Here is a 15836-nt window from a genome sequence, read left to right as displayed (position 1 = left end):
GGACGCCCAGTTTAACGTTCATCCGCGGGAGGGAACACATTGATGATTCACCCTGCTTGTGAAACACCAGGACGACTGTTTATAGCTGGGTCAGAATTCAAACCCAGGCCAGACAGCTTGGATGCGAGTGTGCGTACCTCTACGCCATCCTGTCAGCGTATTAGTCATGTAATGAAATGTCCTTATATTCTTATTCCACCTTTTCTGAAATAAAAAAATAAAATCAGCAAACAACATGAACCAGATCTGTCCCAGGAGTTCATCATATCAGAGTGTGACATCACAAGTGCGTTGAGCCTGTGATGCTGGGTATTCACCCCCATATCATTAAGCCAAAGACAGACATACGTGCATGCAAACAAGTCATATTGCAAATGAGAACAAAGGAACTCGCATGTTTCCAATAAAACAAAAATGCAATTTGTATTTAATATCTCACATAGTGCCGTAGGTGGACATAGGTTATGTTTTCACCCGTCTGTCTGTGAGCAGGATATCTTTAAAAGTTGTGGATGGATTTGGCCAAAATTTGATGAACATGTTGGGTGTGATGTCTAATGTCTGTACAGAGTTCTGTGGGTGCAGGACCATTCTTTAATACTGTATAAGGTTTAGGGAGAAAAATAACCCGAAACCTTTTAGACTCCAATACATAATGAACGAAAGGAAACGTGTACCATTGCCATTGGGATATCAGGACTGGGTAATTGAGACGAAGAAGAAGAAAAGTATACCAGTAAAGTCACATTGCAGGCAAATTTCATGATGTTGCGTTGCGGGAAAATTTATCGACGTTGTGTTGTGGGCAAAAAACAAAAAACGTTGTGACAAACATAAAGTCCGAATAAAAAGGGAGCGTACTATCTTTTCTCGATTCTCCTCAGCTTCAAAGACGGCACCGGCAAAACGCGTAGCAGCAGCACGACTCGTATCCTCCTCACTGTCCGAAGCACTGTCAGCCTTGCGCCGCTTGCCTGGCCGATTCTTTTTGCGTCCAGAGGTTGCAGCTGCACCCGTGTCCCGCTTACGTTTGGGCATTTCCGGAGCTATAGGGCACAATGTGAGGTAAGGAGAGATGAGGTGAGAAAGAGGCAGAGCCAAGAATGGCAGGTTGACAAAGAGCAAGATAAAGGGAAAGAAAATGCACAGAAAGGCCAAATGCTTAGAGTTTCCTGGTCCGATCAACACCATTCAGGCTCACCCTCAGAAAAATCCTTCTTTGGTGTGTGTGTGTGTGTGTGTGTGTGTGTGTGTGTGTGTGTGTGTGTGTGTGTGTGTGTGTGTGTGTAGAAGAAAGAGGATTGACGAGAAGAGGAAGAGGTTCAAGGAGTGGCAGAAGGCGAAGGGTACGGGAGCAGAAAAAGCAGAGCATGAAAGTTATAAGGCAGCCAAGAAGGCTGCAAAGAAAGAGGTAGCAAAGGCGCAGGGCAGGAGGCATGTAGGAAAATGTTCGGAGAACGCTTGGATTCGGAAGAGGGTCAGAAAGCAGTATTCAGGATTGCAAAGCACATAGCGAAAGAGAGGTGTGATGTGATGGGGGTGAGTTGCTTGAAGGATGAAGTGGGACAAATCGTTGTGGACCCAGATTGAATTAAAGGAAGATGGAAAAGATATATGGAAATGCTGTTGAATACAGAGAATGAATGGGATGGCACCATGGAGAGTAACCCAGTTTTAGGACCGGCAGAGAAGATAACCGAGAAGGAAGTTGAGGAAGCGATAAAAGCAATACAACAACAACAACATGCATTTTAAGGCCATTTTCCCTGCGAGAGCGGGGGTTAGCCTTGCGGTCCCCATGACAATCTTCTCCATCTTGCCCTATTTTCTGCATCTCTCCTTGTTAACCCCCTTGCCCGCATTTCTTCTTCCACCATCTTTAGCCAAGTCTTTCTCGGTCTTCCCCGTCCTCTACTTCCTTCTACATTCATTTCCATCACTCTTCTCAACCAGTCACTTTCATCCTTCCTCAACACATGACCAAACCATCTCAACCAGTTCCTCTTCACAGCATCAATCACAGGCTCTATTCCCATCATCTTTCGCAATTCATCATTTGTCTTCCTCTCTCTCAACGATACTCCGCACATCCATCGAACCATTCGCATTTCCACCCTTTCCAACCTTCGTTGCTGCTCTACGTTCATTACCCATGTCTCGCTCCCATAAATCAAAACACTTCTCACACATGCAGCATACACCTTTCCCTTCAGCTTCAACGACACTCCCCTCCTCATCAGCACGCCACTCAGTTCCCAAAACTTCTTCCATGCACATCTCACTCTAGCAACCGTTGCCGAGTCTGATCCACCTTCTCTATTCAGCATGTCTCCGAGGTAGCAAAATGTTTTCACACCTTCCAGCTTCACACCGTCTCCAAGATCCAACTCAACATTTCCTCCATGTGCAGCTCCCTCTGTGCACACCTTACATTTGAATGTAGCTGCCACACTGGTTAATGACCCTCTCAGACCACTACATTTTTGATGAACCCACTCAGCGCACATTGTACATTGAATGGAGTTCACTCCGACACCCTTCCTGCACACAGCACAGGGCCACTTCCCAGTTCTTTCCACCTCACCACATGCTTTACCACTTGCCATCACCTTTGTCTTTCCGATATTCACCTTCAGACCTTTTGTCTCCATACATTCCTTCCACTTGTTCATCTTTTCCTTCAGTCCATCCATACTTTCCGCAATCAACACCAGATCATCTGCATACAACAAATCCCACGGTAAACCCTCCTTTACGTTCTGAGCCAGCACCTCCATCACAGCTACAAATAGTAGTGGACTTAGTACCGACCCCTGATGCACTCCCACCTTCACCTCAAACTCACCACTGTTCCCGTCCTTCGTCCTTACAGCTGTGCGCGCTCTTTTGTACATTGCCATCACTACTCTGATCAACCATTCCTCCACTCCTAACTTCCTCATTGCCCATGTCAATACTTTGCATGGAACCCTATCGAATGCTTTCTCCAGATCAAAGCGATAAAAGCAATGAAGAGTAGAAAAGCGGGAGGGCCGACGGGAGTTGTGGAAGATAAGTTGAAGGCAGCAGGAAGTTGGGGTGTGAAGAGAATGACAGAGATCTGCAATCTGGTGGTGAAAGAAGGCCGCATTCCAGTGGATTGGGAACTGAGTACCCTCGTCCCTCTATACAAGGGGAAAGGTGACCCTCTGGACTGTGGCTCATACCGAGCGATAAAGTTATTGGAGCATGGAATGAAGGTATTGGAAAGGGTGTTGGAGAGGAGGATAAGGAAGAAGGTGAAGATCGATGAAATGCAGTTTGGATTGATGCCAGGAAGAGGAACGACAGACGCGCTCTTTATTGTGAGGCAGTTGCAGGAGAAGTATATCCGGAGAAGAGGAAGAAGTTGTTTCTTGGGTTTGTTGATCTGGAGAAAGCATTCGATAGGGTTCCGCACGAAGTATTGACATGGGCATTGAGGAAGTTAGGAGTGGAGGAATGGTTGATCAGAGTAGTGATGGCAATGTGTGAGAAGTGTTTTGATTTATGGGAGCGAGACATGGGTAATGAACGTAGAGCAGCAACGAAGGTTGGAAAGGGTGGAAATGCGAATGGTTCGATGGATGTGCGGAGTATCGTTGAGAGAGAGGAAGACAAATGATGAATTGCGAAAGATGATGGGAATAGAGCCTGTGATTGATGCTGTGAAGAGGAACTGGTTGAGATGGTTTGGTCATGTGTTGAGTAAGGATGAAAGTGACTGGTTGAGAAGAGTGATGGAAATGAATGTAGAAGGAAGTAGAGGACGGGGAAGACCGAGAAAGACTTGGCTAAAGATGGTGGAAGAAGAAATGCGGGCAAGGGGGTTAACAAGGAGAGATGCAGAAAATAGGGCAAAGTGGAGAAGATTGTCATGGGGACCGCAAGGCTAACCCCCGCTCTAGCAGGGAAAATGGCCTTAAAATGCATGTTGTTGGTGTGTGTGTGTGTGTGTGTGTGTGTGTGTGTGTGTGTGTGTGTGTGTGAGTGTGTGTGTGTGTGTGTCAGTGTGTGTGTATACTATATATATATATATTGTTGCGGCTTTATGTTTTTATAATAAAGGTTAATTTCCCCTCCTAGTTAGTACACTACAACATGTAGCCTCGTTTAAGCTCAGTTATTTCTTCGTAAATGTAAGCATAGACCTTTCCTGTGTTTAGTTTTGCGTTGAGTAGGATAATACTCAACCTTGAGTAGGAATATAATGAGAATTAGGTCCTCTTACGATGCCTTGATGCTTTTGGCACGAAATGCCACGAGGCAGGCCTGAACAAGTCGATCGAGGCCGAAAGAAGGCGGAGGAGGAGCCGACGGTAAGCGCGAGCCGCCAATCAGGGCTCGAGGGGAGTGACTTACCACTGCGGCAAAAGGCGGGGTTTGGAACATTCGATTCAGGCTCGGGCGGGGCAATATAACCCTGTGCCCAGAGCCCCCACCTCAGTTTTTTTTTGTTTGTTTTTTTTTTTTTGTATACAGAGTCGAGGCTTGTGAAAGAGCTAACATTTATCAAACAAACAAATCAAACAAACAAGCAAACAAAGTATATAAAAAGGGGAGCGGTCTACAAGACGGGGAGAGAAGGGGACGAAGCACACAAACACAACATTTGAGAGCAGGGACATCGGGAGATGTGTGGGAGGGAGAGGGCCTGGGGTGGGGGGGCAGGATAGGTATAAAACGCAAGGACACCAAGGACATCCAGGAAAGCAGTCGGCACCTCAAAAAGTGGATTTGGGGTGAAATTAGCGGGGGTAGAAAAGATCAAGGTTTTGGATTGGGGAAGATAAGAGATGGTGGTGAACACTGAACAGCCGTTTTAAAGACCTGGAGGGAAGAGTGGGATTGAAGAGAGTGAGGGAGTTTGTTCCAGAGGTGGGAGAAAAGAGGAATTAAGGAGTGAAGGTGAGCAGCGAGTCTTGATTTTGGCAGTTTAACCATAAGAGGGTTGCAGGCAGATCTTGTGCGACCTGTAGGAATATTTGGGGGACAGAGCCCAGAGAGAGCTGGGGGAGCAAGGCCGGAGAGGAGTCGGTAGAAGACGGAAAGACCACCAACCTGCCTGCGGTGAGTAAGTGAAAGGCCCTCGGAGATAGCGTCATCGCGGGAGATTCCAATGATTCTGAATGCTTTGGTTTCAACAGCGTGAAGACGAGCTAGGTGTGAGGCAGGAGGACCAGCCCAGAGGGGAGAGCAGTACTCCATTGAGCTGCGGATGAAAGCCTTGTATGTGGTGAGAAGCTCAGGTGTGCCAAGGAAGGACTTCGCACGACGGAGGATGCCCAGTCGGCGACTGGCTTTGGAGGCCAGCTTGGAAATGTGGTTTTCCCAGGAAAGATCATGGCAGATAGTGAGACCCAAAAGCTTGAGTGACAGAACTTCTTGGAGAGGATTATTCAGAAAGTAGATGGGAGGGTTGTCCAGTCGGTCTTTTCGGAGAGACATCGTAAGAGTGTGAGATTTGTCAGGATTTGTCAGTTGAGTTCAGTTCAGTTATGAGCTGGAGTTGGTGAGTCAGCAGATGAGTTGCGCAGCCCATGAGAAGAGTTACGAATCGGAGTTGTGAGGATACGCGCGTGAGATTGCATTGTGTCGAGCCATATTGGAGGAACTGAATAACTCTGTGTATACGAACTTTGCCCTGCTCCCCGCGCTCCGGGCAGTATTAATCGCGCTGTAAAGACGACCCGCGCCGGGCCACAGACGCGCATATTTCATATTTCGTTCTGCCTGCCTTTGCCGATATACGCGCCGCGAGGATTTTCCCGCCTGCCTGCCTTCGCCGGGATACGTGCTGTGACCGCCAGAGGGCCACGCCGGGTGAGCTGTTCCTGGAGCGACCAAGGCAGGCGCGTTCGGCGCGTGAACATTCTTCCTCCATCTCCCTGTGTGTTTAAGTGGGCCCATTGTCTGGGGAATAAGTAAGACTGATTAGGACTGCCCTGTGTCTCTACTTCTACCGAATCATTGTACATTGTGTAAATAATAATTAAATCGTGTTATTCCTTTGATTCGACCGTCTTGTGTTTTCCATCATTGGCTTAGCATGGTACGAATTATATCACTCTGATCGGGTTCAATAAGAAAGCTAACAGCACGGGTCACGTGGTACGCCATCCGCTCGGGTGTACTCAATTACGCGTGGTTCGTGCGAGACTCGGTCCCCGCTTCCGCTGCGGCGTGGGTACTCAAGGTACGTGCGAAATTGTCCCGAGACCCTTTTCCACGTCTGCCTGGAAGTGGCGACTCAGTCTTGAGGTTCGAAGACCCAAGGAGAAAAAGGGGCTTAATCTCCCCTTTGTAAGGGAACAGGCTTCGGAAAACCGCAACAATTTGGTAGTCAGGAGTGGGATTTGAACCCTAAAAAAAAATTTGGACACCAAATTGTACATATTGGCCGCAACAATTTGGTGTCAGTGGAGTGGGATTTGGACCCTAAAATTTTTTTGGACGAATTGGCTCCAAATTACGAGCGAACGAAATTTAGTCTTAAAATCCAAATTGTATTCGTACCATGGCTGACCAAGGCGGTCGAATGCCGGTGGGGGTAGATAAGGAAAAATTCATGACTCAGGACCTGCAGAGACAGTTGGTAGTGAAAGCTGATAAGGGGGCGGCAGCTGGTAACGAAAATGGCGGTGCCTCGCACGTGGCGGCGAGAGCCGGGCCCGCAGTGCCAATGGACTGGGGCCTTTTTATGGCACAAATGAGGGCCTTTATGGTCAAGTCGGGTGAAGACTGGAAAAAGCTGCATGGAAAAATGGATACCTGGATAGCAGAGTCAGAAAAAAACATTAAAAAGATGAGGGACGAAGCAAGGCGTAACATGGGCGAATTGAGGGAAACAATGGATGCCCAAAAGGACGAACTTCGTGGGATAAATAATAACATGAAGAAAGAAATAAAAGAGATGGGGGAGGACATTAGGCACGGGTTGAGCGAGGAGGTCGCAGTGGTACGCGATGGGGTGAAGCAGTGTTAGGAATGCGTGGGGAGCGAGCTTGAGCAAAGGACAGCCAAGTTGACCGGGGATATGGAAATCGCGACACGGGGTGTAGAAGAGCCGACGGTCGCCGAATTGGACAAATAAATTTCATGAGCGACAGCAGTCGTCGAGGAAAAAGAAATAATCGGGGCCGAAGAGACGGTAGAATCGGAAAATAAATCACGGGAGAAGGTAATGGAACCCGCGCAAAGTCTGTATTTACACCGTGATGCCGTGCTTACTAACGAAATTAAAAGTTTGCAGGTGCAGCCGGGGAAGGAGGACCCCGAGGTGAGTGAAAAAAATGGCGCGAATGTGTTTGGCGCGAACGGGTTTTTGGCGCGCTTGGGACAGAGTCGAGACCCGGGCGTTCGCGGAAGGTCCATTGTGCGGTGTACGAGAGAGTGTGGTACCCGGTACGAGAGAGAGTGTGCGCCGAAGCGTGTAACGGAAGAGTGTGTTACAGAGTGTGTGCAGGAGTGCACACCCGAGCATGTTAGAGAGTGTGTGCAGGAGTGCACACCCGAGGGTGTTACGGAGTGTGTAACAGAAAAGTGTGCGATAATGGGGTGTGTGAAAGGCGTGAGTGCGCCAAGGTGTGCAGGTACAAGTACGGAGTGTGAGGGAGAATGCACACCAGAGAATGTGCGGTAACGGAGTGTATGGGCGGCGCGGGGACGCCTGGGTGTGCGAGTGCGGAGTGGGTCGCGAGTGGGGAGGACGCGGCTCAAGCATCGACACGGACCGGAGGGGTAGCGCCTAGCAGGACGGTTAGCAGACGTGAGCCCCCGGTGAGTTGTGTGCAGCAGGGACCGGCGGGGATCGGTGCCGCGGCGGTCTCACAAGAACCGGCGAGCGCGATTCGTGCCGGCCCCTGCACTGTATGGTTGGTGCCGTGCCATGGCGGGAAAGGCAATCGGCAAGGTTCAAGGGGAGGTAGGAGATTTCGGAGCTGCGCACCTTGGCGGGTGCGGTGCTCCGACCGTGGCCGGTTGGGCCATCGTGCGTGGGACAGTGAGGCCCCGTGCCGGGATGGGGCCCTGCACCTCGGCCCATCCATACCTCCTCCCTTGGATCGAAAATGCCGGCCGGACCCAACATACAGGCGACCAACCACCCGCATGGATCGCTTGGCCCTCCGAGACCGAGCCGTGACAACAATGTACATCCACTTGGTGAGGCTCGAGTGTAGCGGACTGATGAGAGTAGTGTACCCTACGTGGAGGAATGGTAGTTTGACCATTCCTCACACACAGGGCCCATGAGCATTAGTTTAGGGGGATGGCAGTGATAGGCACATGGGGGTGCCAGCAATGGTTACCTCCATGGGGCACCGAAGCAGCCGAGGGAGGGCTAGGATAATGTTAGGGAACTAGAAGACTGTAGGGACAAGCTTTAAGTAGTGACACCTGGACTATAGAGGGGACGTAGGTAGCTTAGAAGGATGATAAAGAGAAAGGGAGTGCTCAGTGTAAAGGGACGACGAGGGAAGCACGAGTATTAGGGGAAGTAGTTAGATAGATGATGCTGTGTGTGTGAGGAATTGTGTTGTTGAGACAAATGGAATTGTGTTGTTGAGACAAATGGAATTGTGTTTGAGGTGTGCGTGGAAAGAGATGTGTGAGCACAAAAGGTGTGCGAGACAAAAGGTGTGTGAGATAAAAGGTGTGGAATGCATGGTGCGAAGGATTGAATGGGGGGAGGTGGAACCCATTCGCGAAAGCCCGGGGTGGGTAGTGTAAAGCCAGGTAGAGAGCGTAGGTAAATTTGTATGGATATTGACACCTGTGGTGCAGGTAGTAGAACGAAATGTTTTGTTGGGTGCATGAGTATGTGGAATGGCTGGGCGTGTGGCTTAATTGGTGCGTGTGGTTATTGGGGCACTCCGCCACTGGTAGTTTGTCGGCCAGGTGAGGCCGCAGGTAGGCTCTGGGAGCCGGTTAGTTGTAGTGTTGAGTGGGGCCCGAGGATCCAAGGGAAGGACCCGGGTTGCCCAATGCCAAGGTGGGCATCAGGGGGTAAAGTGCCAGGAGGGGCCTTCCCCAGTTAGGGTAGTTGAGAGTTGTCGAGTGGGGCCCGAGGATCCCAGGAGAGGACCCGGGTAGCCCAATGTCAGAGAGGGCATCAGAGGGGTGAGAGAGCCAGGAGGGGCCTTCCCCAATTTAGGTAGTCGCAGGAGCAGGTAAGCTCGGGTGGCGACTTCAGTGGCGGAAGTGCGCGGGTAGGTAGACCTGCTAGTGGAGCCACACGACCCAGCCCCAAAATTGTGCAAAGGCACAGAGTGAAAATTTGTGAGAGTGAGACCCAAATTTCAAGGGCACCGCAGTGTGGGCAATGGGAATTCGGGTTCTTAGAACCACATCGTTTAAAGAGGCCGATTGGCAGGGTACGACCCCGGGTAGGTTAAAAGAGTAAATGTCAGTAGTGTAGTTAGGATGAGAAATCCCTTCGCACCATCCACAGCCAGTCACCGAGGAGGACGAAGCTCCACACCAGGTTTTGTGAACGATTTGAGTGGGTAAGATGCATCTCGACGGGATGAGACATTGTGTGTAATTCCATCTCTTCCTTCTTGGGAGGGATTGGAAGACAAATTTGGTTTAGAGGGGGATATGGGAGACAAGACGTAGTGACGAATTGTAAAGTGTAAATACAGGGAGGGGCAAGGGTAGTGTAGCTGACATGGGGGGGGTTACGAACGGTTAGGGACGAGCTTGCTCTGCTCGCTCTCCCGCGCCCCTCATGTTGCATTACCTTGTGTTTTTGTGTACCCTTGCGTCCTTTCCTTTGCTAACTGTGCTTTGTCTTCCTCCCCACCCATGGACCCATTTTGGAGGGGAGTGTGCAGGAACCCTGAACGGTGCAGCTGCACCTGGCTACACTTGTGCGGCACACCTGCTACCTTTTGCTGCACCAATACACCTTATGGACCACACGTTCTGTGGCCTGGCATCTTTGCTGAGCAGACATTTGCTGCAAACATTACCTTGCACCTGCGGACCACTGGTTTTAAGTGGCGTCGATGTCACGCAGTCGGACCACCTAAGATTGGCCCTGCTGGTAAATAAAAACGGACACGGTTTGTACGTTGTATTCTGGTGTGTCAGGAAAGAAGACCTTTAAGTTTTTATTATGGCACACCGAAGACGAAGCAGGAAGCAAGAAGATGCAGCCAAGCGGCAGCCGAGCAGCAAATGTGACATTTAAATATGACATGTGAAATGTGTATTGGTGTATTGCTGTGTTTTCTCCCCTTCCAAATTTCTTTCCACAAAATAACAGGTCCTGGGTTATAGAAATGTAAATAATTAGTTTAGTGTTGTACATAACATGCTCCCCACCAGCTTTATGTTTAGTTTCAAATCAATTCTGCAATTCGGTTAGCTGTGGGTGTGAGTCTGTTAGTTAGTTACACAACGCAGTAGGTGGGACATATCTAGTGTTGTAAAACTGTCACATACAGGGTGTTAGCTTAAATGTAGAGGGAAACCACATCTAAGTGTCACACGTAATTTTGAAAAACTAGTTCCAAACCTTTCTCAAAACCGGTCGTTCTCACTTGTGTGGGTTCGACTCGGGGACGAGTCTGGCAAGGGAGGGGGGCAGTGCTGCGGTTTTGAGATTGTACATATGACTTCAATAAATGCTAAAGGTTTGCCCCTCATAGTTAGTTCCACGAGCAACACGTAGGCCCACTTGTAGTATTAGTTATGTCATAGTATGTGTAAGTATAGGCCATTTCCCCTATTAATATCTGCGTTGTGTAAAGACATGAGATTAGGTCCCGTTCATTTTGCGTCCACCCTCCAATTCCACCTCGATGGGCGGAATCCATCCTGCGCCCCATTTGGCTGCCCGCTCAGTTTGTTAAGCATTGGCTGCCCGCTCAGTTTGTTAATCATTGGCTGCCCACGAGTCGAGTAACACGAGGTAGGCCTAAAAAGGGTGGGTCCGGCGTTGAAGTCAGGGCGGTGTCGAGGCAGAGCATCAGAGGCGATGACGGTAAGAGCCATCAGCCAATCAGGACTTGTCGGCAAGAAGGACAGATTGAGAGGGACTTGTTGGGAGAGGGCTTGGTGCGAGGACTCGCAGAGAAAGGACTTTTACAGCGAGCGCATATCGAGAGGACTGGACTTGAGGGGGCGAGCGCATTGTGAGCACTTGTTGGAGCGCATCGAAAAGGACTTGTGGAGAGAACTTCATTGCGATAGCCCTTTTTAGGATCTGAGGACTCGCTCGCTTTGAGGCTTTGAACTGTAACTCGCCATATTACGTACGCGCCAGAGGGGAAGAAGAAGAGGCGTTGGCGGTACGAGTACGCGGCCACAGCCAAACGCGCCGGTGGCGAATAGCGAATATTCCAGCCACGCGAGTAAACGCGGCCATAGCCGCCAGTGATAACCGCCAACCGCACCAGAGCCCACCCCCCTACCGTTCGCCCCATAATAACCCTGTGCGTCCAAACGGCGCGCTACGAGCTCCTGCCTTCTCCTGGATCCATCTGCACGGGACGAGCCGGAGACCGGAGGGAGCTGCACGGGAGCCATCCCTGGACGCGCGAACCATCATCCTGCAGCTGCAAGCCCCGTGTGAGTGTGTGTGTGTGAGACGGGCCCGTTTGTCCTGGGTATTAAGTAAGACTGTATAACGCTGCTCTGTGTCCCCTTTTTCTGGAATCATTGTGAATAGTGTAAATAAATCTTGTTCTTCCCGTTTCCAATTCGATCGCCTTTGTGATTTCGCCATTGACTAAGCGTGGCATGAATAAGACCGTTAGAACCGGGTTCACCATCTAAATGGCACGGATCGCGTGTATGCACCGCTCGGCGTCTCAACACACGTGGTTCGTGCGAGGCTTATTTCCTCGTTTCAGGGCAGCGCGAGTAATTAGGTAATAGCGAATTTTAGTCCTAATACCCTATTCCGCGCTGTCCGGAAGGGACGTCATAGGCCTCGGGTCGCGCCTGGTCAGTCCAAGACAAGGGGACTAATCCCCCCTTGGTAAGGGGAGAAGGCCGGCGACAGATCCGCAACAATATATATATACGTGTGTGTGTGTGTGTGTGTGTGTGTGTGTGTGTGTGTGTGTGTGTGTGTGTGTGTGTGTGTGTGTGTGTGTGTGTGTGTGTGTCGTTGGTCATCTCCATATGCAGGTTTTCAGAAGGTGGAATAGAGCCCTCCCAGGTCTTGAAGTATCCACCTTTGTGTGTGTGTATATAATATATGCATGTGTGCAAGTATACATGTGTACGTGTGTGTGCATGCAAGTTGCTGTTGTTGACTGCAATCACCACATGTGGGTGTGTTTAATGAGATGGAAGGGAGAACTACCAGGTCTCCTCCAAGTGGAGACCTGGTAGTTCTCCTCCAACTCCTCCGTGTGTGTGTGTGTGTGTGTGTGTGTGTGTGTGTGTGTGTGTGTGTGTGTGTGTGTGTGTGTGTGTGTGTGTGTTTTACGTTTTCAACGGCCGTGGTGCCAAGGTTTTCTGGGTCAACAAGGATGGCGGACAATTGCTTCAGACAATCACGTCGCCCTCCTATCACGTTAGTACAGAGGTCAGTGCAATGACCTCAGATAAAGAAATGTCAAGATGACGTCACTGGCACCCAGAGTGCACCAGGAAGTTACGTGACCGGATGTACGTCTGCAGTCAAGTTATGTTAGGTGTTCAATAAATTAAATCTGTCTGTCTGCACATAACAGCTCCTCCATGAGCCTGAGAACCTGTAAACAAAAAAGGATTGTTTTTCAGTATTTAATTTACACACTCATATTCATCTGAAAATCACTTAATCAATGCATGTACGACTCCTAACCCCAACATTTGTCATTTGCGTGTTTCTCTCACAACCCTACCGATGTCCTTCATGGACCTCAACCCTGGTATAGAAAAGTCTTCGACGTGGAATTACCACGGAACACTACCACAAAAATGGCAGCGTGAATTGATCACGAAGATTTACAAAAGAACACATTGGCTTGGGAGAAGCCATGAACTGATGAAGTAAAGCAAACGAAGGTGGATAAAAACCTGAGGTGATGCGACGATCGAGGAAGTGGAAAATAACGTCAAAGTGGACAGAAGAGCTGTTAATCAAACGAAGTCTCGATTTAAAAAAAAAAAAACACAACACGACTCGCTAGAAACCCCACATCGCTACAACGGAGTAAAGACCAAAAGAAATAGCAAAAATACACGTCAGGTGAGGTTCAGGAACAAAGACATGAGGTGGTGGAAGATAAGCCATGAGGAAAACAACAAAAAAACTATTAAAGCAACACGAGTACAATCACGACATTTCTACAGAACGATGTAATACGAAGTAAAACAAGGAAAAGTACTTTTGAATGAAATTGACGTTGAAACAAATCTCTCCAGCCGCAATGAAAACCGCGCTGTTTGTTGAGGTAATCCTTTTGATAATACCAATGACCTTAGAGGCGGAAGAATGCAGGGAGAAACGTGGTTTCCTTCGATAATAGCTGCCCTCAGAGCATATGTACTATTAATGAATTTCAGGCAAGCACGGGGAAATTATATATTTTTATAACGCGAAGTTCAAAGAACATATTATTTCTTTATTTATCATTAGGAACGACCAAGGTGGTCGAAAGTTTAATTTGTATTTTTTCTCATTAAAAGGAATTAGGAGGTTTGTTCATCGCTGAAATGGACTGGAAAACTCCAAAAACAAACGCAAGATATTTAAAAAACCCCGAATGAAGCTATAAATGTACCGGTACGAAAACTTTCCTGACTAAATTAATTTTAAAATACTTAGATACACTTAATTACAAGAGCTACATATAATAGCACAGAAAGTACACTGGCGAGTATAATGTATATACTACTGAGGAACTCTTTTTAAAACCAGTTAGCACTTTAATCTGTGCATAAATCCATGACGGTATTATACGTAGTACGGCTATCGTACGAATAATAGTACGGCTATTATTCGCAAGCTTTAATGACATTAATATTTTGAATTTTAAAATAATATTTTAAGACAAGAAAGGATAATTTCCAAATTCATGTAATCAGGAAAATGCCGCCACGTTTGTCTGATTAAGCGTCTTTCCGTGTTGCTCTTTTCCATGTTCTTTCGCTGCTCGGCAAACGGAGGAAGTGATTGAGTGATTGTGATTGAGTGATTAATTGATTGAGTGATTAATTGATTGATTTATTGTTTGTTACTTGGCAATTTATTTTTATTTTTTTGCAAGTATGTTGATCACTCCGGTTTGTGTGTGTGTTTGTTTATCTGTTTGTTTATCTTAAAGCGCGGCGTTACGCGCGCTGCTTGTGAGCAAGGAGGAAGCGGACAAGCGGTAACATATAAACGTCTTTATTGTAAGACTACACTGTAACACTGTACTCCTCCGGGCTGGTCCTGGTCGCCCGGGGTATATCATGAGGCCACGCCTACCCCTCGGGCGTGGCCACCGCCCACTTGGTGCGTGGAATGATGTCACCACGCCAGTGGGCTTTTGTGTCCGCCACACGCGCCCCCCCAGAATTCCCGCGCACCTGGAGGGCCAGTTTGCGGGGCAGACGAATGACCCGGCCGAAGCGCCCCCTGGCGATCGGGGTGCAGGGATGCCAGGTGGGATGCCCCTGGCTGCTCCTGGGATGGGTGCAGGACCGGGGGGCGGCGTGGCGGCGGGGCTGGGCGGTGCCGGGGGTCCGCCCGCAGGAGGGCGGCCCCGACGTGGGGGTCGGGCCACTGGCGGTGGATGGTCCACATCGAGGTGGGCCAGCTTGAGGCGGTCTACCGAAACGCGGTCAGGAGTACCGCCGATGTCCAGGGTGAAGTGCTTCGCCCCGGTCTCCAGCACGCGGAAAGGCCCGTCGTACGGGGGCCGCAGTGGTGTCCGATGGGCATCGTGGCGGACGAAGACGTACTCCGTCGTGCGAAGCTCCGGGGCGACGTGCGTCGGTGGGTGCCCGTGGCATGCCGTTGGCACCGGGGCGAACCTCTGGGCGGTCTCTTGCAGAGCGGAGCGCTGCTGTGCCGCGGACCATGGTGCCGTGGAGTCGGGGAGGAACTCGCCCGGCACCCGCAGCGGTTGCCCGAAGACCAACTCCGCCGCGGATGCGCGCAGGTCCTCCTTGGGCGCCGTCCGGAGGCCCAGCAGGACCCAGGGGAGCCTGTCGACCCAGCCGCCGTCGCGGAGGGTGGCCCGGAGCACGGCCTTCAATGAGCGGTGAAATCGCTCACACAGGCCGTTAGCCTGGGGGTGGTAGGCCGTGGTTCGGTGCAGCCGGACCCCGAGCCCCTGCGCAACCGCCCCCCAGAGCTCCGAGGTGAACTGGGGGCCGCGGTCGGATGAGATGTCTGAGGGGGCGCCGAACCGGGCGACCCAGGTGGCGATGAAAGCCTGCGCGACATCAGCCGCCGTTGTCGAAGCCAAGGGCACGGCCTCCGGCCACCGGGTGGTGCGGTCCACCATGGTGAGGACGTGGGTGAAACCCTGCGAGGGGGGCAGAGGTCCCACCAGGTCCACGTGGACGTGGTCAAACCGGCGTTCCGGCACCATGAACGGGGCCAACGGGGCCTGGGTGTGCCGGTGCACCTTGGCGCGCTGGCACGCGAGGCATGTCCTGGCCCAGCCGCGGACGGCCTTCCGGAGGCCATGCCAGACGAACTTGTCGGCGATCAGCCTTTGGGAGGCCCTCGCGCCCGGGTGGGACAGGCCGTGGATGGCGTCAAACACCTGGCGCTGCCAGCCCGCGGGCACAATGGGGCGAGGACGCCCGAGGGAGACGTCGCACAAGAGGGCCGCGCCCGCGCCGTCGAACGGCACCTCGGTGACGCGGAGGCCCGTGAC

At 50.5% G+C, this 15836-nt stretch overlaps 1 protein-coding gene across 2 annotated transcripts in view; it reads right to left on the bottom strand.

Annotated features, from left to right (window-relative positions):
* The window catches only part of LOC137424535 (protein RCC2), a 33708-nt gene extending 20269 nt beyond the window's left edge, over nt 1–13439 (bottom strand). Inside the window, exons 1-2 of one of the 2 annotated variants that reach the window (XM_068112092.2) lie at nt 13350–13439; nt 862–1046 (exon numbers count right to left, since the gene is read on the bottom strand). In XM_068112092.2, coding sequence (XP_067968193.1) covers nt 862–1038 — 177 coding nt within the window. In that variant the 5' untranslated portion in view covers nt 1039–1046; nt 13350–13439. Of the gene's footprint in view, nt 1–861; nt 1047–13038; nt 13239–13349 lie in introns of those variants that run through there. The other variant, XM_068112093.2, reaches the window with a different exon arrangement.
* Nucleotides 13440–15836: the final 2397 nt, after the last annotated feature.

The sequence above is a fragment of the Myxine glutinosa genome, unplaced genomic scaffold, assembly GCF_964187855.1.
Source record: "Myxine glutinosa unplaced genomic scaffold, kmMyxGlut1.1 SCAFFOLD_802, whole genome shotgun sequence".
Classification (NCBI taxonomy): Eukaryota; Metazoa; Chordata; class Myxini; order Myxiniformes; family Myxinidae; genus Myxine; species Myxine glutinosa.
The sequence above is the reverse complement of the archived record's forward strand: the minus strand, read 5'-3'. Positions and strand labels throughout refer to the sequence as shown.